Consider the following 10,590-nt stretch of genomic DNA (forward strand, 5'->3'; position numbering starts at 1 on the left):
TTAACATGTAGGTAAAATGAAGCAGCTTTCCCTCTGCTTGCTTACTTGGCTGCCAAGTCTCCACAGAAAGGAGAAGGTAGAGTCAGTAGGAAGTAAGAGTGTATCAGACTGGTGGGTATTGGGGGGGTGGGGAGGGGTGTGAAACAGGGAGGGAACATGTGCCAGATTACACAGGGAAATGAAAAATACAAGGGGGCTTCGAGAAGTTTGTGGAAAATGGAATTAAAAGATAATGAAAAATTTCCACAAACTTTTGAAACCCCCTTGTATTATCTACCTATTCTTCCCTGTGCTACCTGAAACTGGGAGAGGTTCCAGCTTCCCCTCCCTCCCTGCATCCCAATGGAGCGCTCGCTGTCCCCTACCCTACACTGTGTCAACAGCCACTCCTTTCAGAGGGTTTGTCTGCTCCTGACTTTGAATCCTTATTACAAATCTGTGGAACAGACCAGATATTATACATTAGAATATATGGAAAATACAACAAAGAGTATGGTTTTCTATGATAGCAAAACTTCAAACCAGTTGCCACCGAGTCAACTTGACTCACAGCGTGCGACCCAATGTGTAAGAGTAGAATTCTACTCTATTAGGGTTTCCAATGGCTGTGATTATTTGATATGCATCGCCAGGCATTTCTTCCAAGAAATCTGTGTGGATTCAAACTGCCAACCCTTTGGTTAGTAGCTAAGCACTTACAGTTTGGGTCACTAGGGACTCCTCCTCTAAGATGGCCCTTCTTACAGTTTAATGTACGTATGATTCAGAGAAGACAGATCCTGTCTTTCTGGGCCATAAGCATACCTTGGAAGTGCTAAGTACAGCTGTGCCTGCTTTAGTGTTATCTGCCCACGCAAACACACCCTTGGGGCACAGGTGTAGGTGCAGTGTGAAAGTGACCAGGTGTCCAGCATACTACATTTTCTGACAGACTGTAAACATATGAACGGCCAAGCAAGCATAGAGTTTTATGCAAATAAATTATACACTATAGGGTTGTTGGTGGTGTTTTTTGCCAACTATGCAATCTAACTTACATTGTTTTTTTAAAGCACATTATGCCGCGTGTTATATGTGTGGGCATGCTATTTACGTGAACACATTATTTGCGAAAAAAATAGAAAACTCAAGTTAAGCAAAGAGGTCTATCTGCTGAAAAGGAGCCTCCTTGGTGGCATAGTGCTTAAGTGCTCATCTGCTAATGAAAAGGTTGGCAGTTCAAGCCCCAGGGAGAAAGATGAGGCAGCGTGCTTCCCTAAGATTACAGCCATGGAAACCCTACAGGCAGTGCTCCTCTGTCCTACGGGGTCACCCTCAGTAGAAAGGACTCAATGGCACTGGGCTTTATTTGCTGGGAATGAAATTAATCTTTTATACATTTAGTCTTTTTTAAAGTGAACATGATATAAAGGTATCAAAAAACAGCATATTAAATTTCATAGTAACTGTCACATGTGCACACACATACAGTATGAATTCTAAGAAGTTCAATGCACTGTGTCAGCATACAGGGTTACCACTGCTCCCAGCTAAAATCATCTCCTCTTCCAAACACAAGGAAAAAGCCTTGGATCGTAAGGAAGATGACTGCGTTGCCCGCCAGCACAAGGCCACAAGCTCCCCATTTGATCTGAAACACAAGAAAAGAAGGGTGAACTCTTTAGTCTCTTCTTATTGTGCTATGTGCAAGTCTCTGTTATTTTCAGCTTTAGAAACAGCACATGAAATATCACATAGAGCTGCTAAAAGGCCAAATAATGCACTATGTGGAAGACACAGAACTACTCAGCAACTTGTCTAGTTACTTCCACGACGGTTATTAATTTAGCCTTAGCATGCTCTTCGTTAGACGTATTTCAGTTCCTGTTTTCAGCAGATAATGACTCTGTCTTAATAAGTAAAACACTTGTAGCAGGATTATGAATGGTCCAATTACAATACTATGTACTGAAAGTTCTGCACGAATTGCCTCCTTTTGTGCCAAACAGGAATTGAAGAGTTATGGTTCCTTTGTTTCTTTTCCAGGCGACAAGACTAGATAAATTAGCTGCTAGCAAACAAAAGCAGCTTTCAAGCATGGCAGATGGATTTTACAGAGGAATAGATGGAGGTGAGAGCAGCCTCTAGTGGGCATTTTTTGGTTTTAATTTAACCAATAGAAACACCCACCTAAGTCTCTTCACAAAACATCATACAGTATTCAAAGACAAGAATGGAGTAGTTACAACAACATTCAACAAGTGTAGGTCTAAGACACAGGAAGAATAAGGTCACAACAGTTCCAATTAAGAACATTTAAAGCTTCTTCATTATCTAGATCAAGTTCAAACTGACATGATGTTCAAAACTGTTCCCCATCAAGCTTTACCAACCTCTCTAATCTCAACCTTAAGTACTCCCTTTTGGATTATCATACTAGACCACTCCTCTTATTTTCAATTGTGGTGAAAAAATATAAACAAAACACACACCTATTCAACAACTGCTACATGCATAATTTAGCAACGTTGTACAACCATTGTTGCTATCTTTTCCCAAATTATTCTATCACTATTAGCATAATGTACTAGATTATTCTTTATCTTACAGATTGCATTTTCACACTTGACCGTCACTGCTTATAATATAGCCTTTCCTACATCAAAATCCTATTTATGCTTAGAGGTTCATATCGAATGCCGGCTGGAATTTCTCTCCTCTTGGGGCTCCTATGGCATTCAGATCCTATTTCAATGATCATTTGCTAGTGCACTACCAGCACATCCTGCTAGTTCCAGTGAGCTTCTTCAGGGGGGTGCACAAATAGTATATGTTCCAAAGAGATTTACTGAATAACACACAAGACTAGTGCATATCTGATACTCAACACCTCAAAATAACAGTTTCTCAAAATTAAAACTGAACGTAGTCCAGAGAGGGGGAAACAAAAGCAACTAGGAGGAGAGACAGTAAGCATCATAGAACTGAATAAATTATACTCACAATATGCTTTTTGAAGATAAAAAGAAAATTTTCACATTGGACCAAAACGGATAATCATATTGTTCAATAAACAAAACTTATCTGCAGAGTTGTCCTCAACACCAAAAAACCAAACCCCACTTGTGGGTCAATGCCAACTCATTTGTTGGTAAGTGCCGTTGAGTTGGTTCTGACTCACAGCCACCCTGTAGAGGGTTTCTGAGGAGTGGCTGGTGAGCTTGAATGCTGACCTTGTGGTTCAAACTGACTGCAATCCAGTGCAATAGCCCGCAGTGCCACACCATTTAGGGCTTCTAAGTCTGCAAATCTTAGAGGAGCAGTCATCTCATCTTTTTTCCTGCAGAGTGGCTGAGGGGTTTGAACCGACAACCTTGCAGTTACCAGTCCAATGTTTACCCACAGTGCCACCAGGGCTCACTTGTTGCTCAACATATGCCCATTATTGAATTGAGATTTGAGTACATGATCCTGTTAGCTGGAGAACAGTTTGATATGATCTTTACATTGCAACGAGAAATGCTTTACTGTTGACATCTTTATGGTTACCCCAAGACTTAAAAAGACTAGAAAGACATCTAGTTTTGAGAGTAAGTATTTGTTGTTGTCAAATGCCATAAGCAATGGAAATGCAAACTGAGGTCTTTGTCTCAAAATCAGGGGCAATCTGGTCAAAGAATAGAAAACAAAACTTACCACAGCCACTCGAGCAAGAATAACAGGAAATCCAAAGGCAGAGACAACAATTCCAGTAGTGAAGAAATATGCTAGTTCCCGACAAGCACTACTTGTGGCATCAGAGTCATATGCTGATCTTTTGGCAATAAAGTGGGGGATGGGGGAAATGGCGTGAAATATCAGGACGAACAATGGCCAGTACACGCTGTCAGGTGGACCCAGAAGAAACCCCAAAAAGAAAAGTTAGTTACATTTTAAATGAATGATATACTGTTACTTTAAAAAGTATTAATCAACATATTTGTCAAAACCTTACTTATTCAATTTTCCTGTTAGTATATAAGATGATGTTTACCATGATCAGACAAGTACTGATCATTTCAAAATTGTTAAAGGTCCATTAACATGCTGGTAGTTTATATTGTATAAGGAAACAATAAAACAATGTATATCAAGACTGGACGCTTTCTTGTTCTCTGTATTGCTATTGAGTGTTCTATCAAGCAGGTTTGCAATCAGAGCGACACCATCTCACTTACCTGACAGTAGAACTTAACACAGGGGTTTCTAGGTGTTAATCATTACAGAAGCAGATCGCCAGGTCTTTCTCCTTCAAAGCTGCTGGTTGGGTTCAACCTTTCATCTAACAGCAAACACTTAATCACAGAGCCACCAGTTTTTCTGTATGTTAAACTGTGAATGCTCCAAGGGCAGGATCTTACCTCAGTTGTGTTTGCTTTTGCACTTGCTAATAGAGATCTTTTCAGTAAGCACTCACTTATGTAATCTTTATTAGGTGTTAGAATAAAACCTAAATTCCCTGCCCTGGCCTTATATGAACTGTTTATTACTCCCATTCATCTGGTGTCATCATCCCATCTTCCTTTTCACCATATTCTTGTTAAAACAGAGCAAATGAGTGGGTCTGAACTGCCAACCTTGTGGTTAGTAGTCCAGTGCTTATCCTACAGCACCACAAGTGCTACCTGTGGGCATACTAGCCTTCTTTTTGTTCCTCAAACACCATAAGCTCCTTCCTGCCGTGAGGCTTTTGCTGAGCTGTGCTGTCTGCAGAGCTCTTTCCCCAGATGCTCCACAGGCTGGCTCCTTCTTATCACACAAATCTAAACTATGATGCCCCTTCCTAAAAGTGGCTTTCCTTGACTTGACTATCCAATCTAAAAAGCATCCTCTAGGCATCTTGCACATTACCCTCTTTTAACTTTCTGCACAACACTTATTCCTACTATCTGTGATTTTGTTATTTATGAGGACAAGGATTTTAAAAAAACAAAACTTTTAAATTGTGATTTGGGCAAAAGTTTATGGAACAAATTGGTTTTTCATTCAACAATTCACACACATTTTGCTTTCTGACATTGACTGTAATCCCCACAATGTAACAGCGCTCTTCCCACTTCCTTCCTGCCCTTCCTGCTTCTGAGCTTTATTTCTGGACAAATGCTGTCCTTTGATGTCTTATGACTGGTTTTCTTATAAAATGTTTACCTTCCTGATGTTTTGTTCCCCCCTGGGTTAATGTGGACTGCAAAGTTGGTTTGAACCCATGATTCGCAATTCAAACTCAACAGCTGCTCCTCAGAAATCCTACACAGGGCCGCTATGGGTAGAACTGACTCAATGGCACTTAACAACAACAAACAGGCCCGTCTATTGTTTGGCTGAAAGTTAAGCCACATGGGTAAATTAAAGGGTTAATGGGTACTAAGGAGAAACGTAGAATTGGTGTATTTGAGTTATGGTGTTGGAGAAGAATAGTAAAAGGTACCAAGGACTGCCAGAAGAAGAAACCAATCTGTGTTGGGAGAAATATAGCCAGAACTCTCCCTAGAAGCCAGGATGGTAAGACTTAGTCACTCACACCTTGGACATGTTATCAGGAGGGAGCAGTCCCTGGAGAGGAAGGACATCATGCTTGGTAAAGTGGAGGATCAGTGAAAAAGAGGAAAACCTCCAATGAAATGGACTGACACAGTGGCAGCAGCAATGGGCTCATGAGTATGGCATAGGGCAGGGCAGTGTTTCATTCTGTTGTGCAGTGTCGCTATGAGTTGCAACCAACTCAACAGCACCTAAGAAGGGTCATGGTCTTGAAGGTTTCACCAGTGTCCATCAGACCAGTAAGTCTAATCTTTAATAATTTGAGTTTAGTGCCATGTTTTCCTCCCACTCTGTACAGGCCCTTCTATGGTGGTATCTTATCAAGAAGTCAGCAATGGTAGCAAAGCACCATCTAGTTCTTCCAGTAATAAGGATCTGCTTGTCTTGGTGAATCAATGCATATCTCTAGTGACTACAATCAAAGGTGCCATTAATAACTGTTGAATTAACAACGTAAGAAATGAAATTTAACTATGTTATTAGGTGCCACTGAGTCTTTGTTCAACACACAGAGATCCCATGTAACCGACCAGAACTGCCCCATGGGATTTTCTAGGCTGAGTCCTGGTGTGGTGCTAGGATAAGCACTGAACTGCTAACCACGAGGTTGGCGGTTCAAATCCACCAGACTGCTCCTTGGAAACACTACACAGGGTCACTATGAGTCGGAACCAACTCATAGGCACTTAACAACAACAAATCTTTATAGGAGCAATCACCGAGTCTTCCTCCTGTGGATCTGTTGGGTGGGTTTGAACAACCAACCTTCCAGTTAGCAGCCGAGAACTTAACATGTTGCAGACCATGTAGGCCTGGTCAGAGGTTCGAGGCCCTGTAGCCCCAAGTGTAACAGATCTAGCCACTTGGCAGTCAATGGCAAATTGTTTTTAATCTTAATATCCAGTTATGTTTTATTAAATGCAGACATGAGCCCTTATTATCCACAGAGAAATATTAGAACCCCCTAAAGCCGAGACTGTGAAGGTTGCAAGGTCAAGCCTTCCTCCAAAGGATTAGCTAAAAATATCTTAGCTACTTCTCGGTTCTTTGTTCTATAGACAAAGAACCCATCCTCCCTAATCCCTTTTCCAGGTGCAGCCCATTCACCTGGGCTTCTCGCATCCTCCTGAAAACCTGGCTCAGGAAGCCGAAAAGCAGGACTCCGCCCAAGCTTTTGTCCTTACCTCTCACCTTCCCCCAACTGAGCTCAGGGGCTATAGATATGTTAATTGAGCCTGAGAAACCAAGTTGCAGGCCTGGGATTCGAACCAGCGAAGTACAATGTAAAGTTACCTGAATGTCTGGAAAATTACTGATGCTAGCTGTATCCTCTTTTAGTCCCTCCCAGCTTGGTGTGAAGCTCCTCCCCTAAATAAAACAGAGGCCCATGCCCGCCCAGGTGTGCATTACAGGTTGGACGGCATGCAGTAAAGATTGCAGTGCATTACAAGTTGGAGGGCATGCAGTAAAGATTGCAGGGCGGTGAGTTGCTGCCTGCAGAGGCCATGATGCCTGTAGTCCCAAGTCTGCCCACCAGTGATGCATCCACCCTGGTTTCTGGGTGCCTCCTTGTCTCCCTCCTTCTGTCTGTGTATTCTTTCGCTATCTCTATCGCCGCTGGATCTCCCCTCCTCGTGAACCAAACACTCGTGAATAACACAAATATGTCGAGGTCAGTCCCCCACACTTAACCATTAAGCTTTAAGTATGTCGTTGTTGCTAAGTCCCAGTCAAGTCGGTTCCAACTCATAGCAACCCTATAGAGGGTTTCCACTGATCCTGTGCTTCACACTCACCTTGTAGTCCAGTGCTTTATCCTAAAGCACCACACCAGGACTCCTAAAGTTTAAGTATGGAAGGCATGAATATAAGACACGCTCAGTAATAAAAAGTTTAGAAATACTCTAATCTTTATTATGGACCTAGCATCGTGCTGTAGGATAAGCACTGGACTGCTAGCTGAAAGGTTGGTTCAAGCCACTCCCTAGAAACCCTAGAGGGAGGGTTGCTATTAGTTGGAACCTACTAGAAGGCAATTAGCAAAACAAAAAATGTTTTCTTTCCCCAAATTCAATGTTTTGTATTTCCTAAAAATTGTCATCTGCTTCCTAACAATCTTTGCTCTATAAATACTTCAAAAACAATCTATCATCTTTTTCTCTATCAACTAGAACTTATATTATGCTTTATTTTTTGAGCAGAAAAAAGAAAAGCTTACTGGTTACCCATTTTCATCTATACCACACAAGAATATATATCACCACAATACCGAGTGGGAGTGGGGGAAATGTTAGGACAGTTGTCCATTTCAGCCACATATTCAGGGGGACAGGACAGCCGCCAAAGAACAAGAGGGAAAGTATCCTTCATCAAGGGGACTCAGCATGGAAGTAGTTAAGCTTGGAATTGGAATTGTATTCAAACTAGAAGGATTCTAGTTGTGTCTTAGTTTTTACTGCTCCAGTAACAGAAATTCCACAAGTGAGAGGACCTTTAACAAACACACTTGTTTTCTCACAATTTAAGAGTGACAAGTCCAAAATCAGGGCACCCACCGGCTCTAGGGAAGGGTCTCTCGTCTTCTGCTCTAAGGGAAAATCCTTGTTTCAACTTCTGTAGCCTCTTCTTCATTCTTCGGTTCCTTGGAGACCTCCACTCAGCATCTATCTTTCCCTGTCACACTAGCTCGCTTCTGTATCAATGCTGCTCCTTACGACACTCACAAGTGTCTGGGTTAGGGCACACCCTGTCCTGTGATGTCTCCATTAACACAACAGCGAAAACCCCATTTCCAAAGAAGACATGGAGGGAGCTTCAAAACGTTCATGGGAAAATGGAGTTAAAAGATAATGGAATGTTTCCATGAACTTCTTGAAGCCCTCTTGCATCTTGGGGGAGGCACAATTCAATCCATAACAATATGTTACAAGAATTACCAAACATTATTGTTGAGAGGGATTCTGAAAGATTCTCTAGCTCAGAACTCCTAATTTATTAAAGATGACCCTAAAATACATAGAGGAAGACGCCCAGGGGACATCTGTAATGCTCACATCCAAGAGCTCCTAGTTCTTCCTGAAATATAGTGACAGTTTTCTGAAAAACTCTGTTGTCATTGTTAAGTGTCATCAAGTCAGTTCCAACTCTCAGAGAACCTGTATAAGGTTTCTGAGGAGTGGCTGGTGAATTACCGCCAAACTTACGATTCCAACCAACCTTGTGGTCCAGTGTTTACCATACAGCACCACACCAAGCAAGACTCTATGTGCCCATTTATACAGAGCCACCAATATCCAACTTGTTTTTAAGTGCTGTCGAGTCTATTCCGACTCATAGCAATCTTGTTTAGTTTCCGAGGCTGGAAATCTTTGTGGGAGTAGAAAACCTCATCTTTCTCCCAAGATATCCAACTTGGATAATTGTTAATATTCAAGTAACCTTGTTTAGATGCAAGATTAAAATATTAAATATTCAGTAAATATTTAAGTCAAAGGTTGGAAAAAATTTTTGTAAAGAAGCCGACAGTAAACATTTGAGGCTTCGCAAGCTGTACTGCTTCTATCTCAACTATTCAACTCTACCATTGTAACCCCCAGAGATGCCATGTTAGTGTGTGTGCAGCTGAGTCAACTGCAGCTCAGAATGACCTTGGAGGACAGTGTTATTGGGAGGGACTGTGGAATCTGTTCTGAGTCATAACAACAGAACCAAACACCACCTCTCTCCTGGACCATTCTCACAATGGTCACCATGTTTGAGCCCACTGTTACGTCATTGTTGTTATGTCAAACCATGTCATTGAGTCTCTTCCTCTTTTTTGTTAACCTTCTACTTTCCCACACATGAGGTCCTTCTCCAAGGACTGGTCTGTTCTAATTACATGTCCACAATAAGCGAGAGGACCTCTTGCCATCCTCGCTTTTCAGGAGCATTCTGGATGAACTTCTTCCAAAGCAGCACTGGTCAGTCTTCTGGCAGTCCCTGGCTGTTATACATTGAATTGTGACTCTTCAAAATATGTGTCAATTTGGCTGGACCATTTTGGGATCGATGTAGTCTTTGTTGTAATTCCTTATATGATGCTAATGAGGCAAGATGTAATCTGCAGGATTAGGTTGCATTTTGAGTCAATCTCTTTTGAGACTTAAAATGAATTAAACAAGTAAGCAGAGATCAGAGGAACCTACTACCAGCAAGAAAGATAAGCATGTCCTTTGAACCTATGGTCTCTACACTGGGAACCTCCTAGAATCAGGAGACAGAGAGAGAGAAAGGCTTCCCTTAAAACTGGCGCTCTGAATTTGGCCTTTGAGCCTCCTAAACTGTGAGACAATTGACTTTGTTGGTTAAAGGCATCCACTGGGGTATTTCTGTTACAGCAGCACTAGACAACCAAAACAACTGTATAGTCAATATTCTTCACCAACACTATAATGAACAAGTATCCATTCTTCTTGTCTTCTTTACTTCTTGTCTAGCTTTTGCAAGCACATGAGGATGTTGACAATACCACAGCTTGGGTGAGGTGCACCTTCGTTCTCAAAGTGACGTCTCTGCTTTTTAATACTTTAAAGAGGCTTTTTTTTTTTTTTCCAGCAAATTTGCCCAATGCAATACATTATTTTATAATGATGATGACAATATCCACTATCCTCCCTGAATGCAATCTAAGCACTTTCCTATCTAATCTTGGTCAGAATGACCGTCTTAACACAATGTGTGCTTGCCTCTACCCCCCACCCCAATACTTCCTATCAAACCCAATCTCAAGATCCGTTCCCAGATCCTATTGCCTAAAGAGCAAAGTGTAGCCTTTTTTACATGGCATGCTGAGCCCAAAAGGACTGACTCCACAGCCTTGAGACTTGACTAACCCCTTCTCTTGCCAATTCTTCTGCATATGAAACCTTACCAAATGTGGCTTCCTAAAATAAAATGATACTCAGAGAGGAAGTCCAAAGTGCATTGAAAGAAGTGGCAAAGAACAAGGCACCAGGAATTGATGGAATAAAAATTGAAATCTTTCAGGAA

At 41.6% G+C, this 10,590-nt stretch overlaps 1 protein-coding gene across 1 annotated transcript in view; it reads right to left on the reverse strand.

Annotated features, from left to right (window-relative positions):
• Window positions 1-1,327: 1,327 nt before the first annotated feature.
• LEPROT overlaps window positions 1,328-10,590 on the reverse strand; it is a 17,271-nt gene continuing 8,008 nt past the window's right edge. The window contains exons 3-4 of the mRNA XM_006862452.1: window positions 3,676-3,862; window positions 1,328-1,630 (exon numbers count right to left, since the gene is read on the reverse strand). Coding sequence (XP_006862514.1) covers window positions 1,514-1,630; window positions 3,676-3,862 — 304 coding nt within the window. The 3' untranslated portion in view covers window positions 1,328-1,513. The remainder of the gene's footprint in view (window positions 1,631-3,675; window positions 3,863-10,590) is intronic.

Source organism: Chrysochloris asiatica, unplaced genomic scaffold (genome assembly GCF_000296735.1).
Source record: "Chrysochloris asiatica unplaced genomic scaffold, ChrAsi1.0 scaffold00048, whole genome shotgun sequence".
Lineage (NCBI taxonomy): Eukaryota > Metazoa > Chordata > Mammalia > Afrosoricida > Chrysochloridae > Chrysochloris > Chrysochloris asiatica.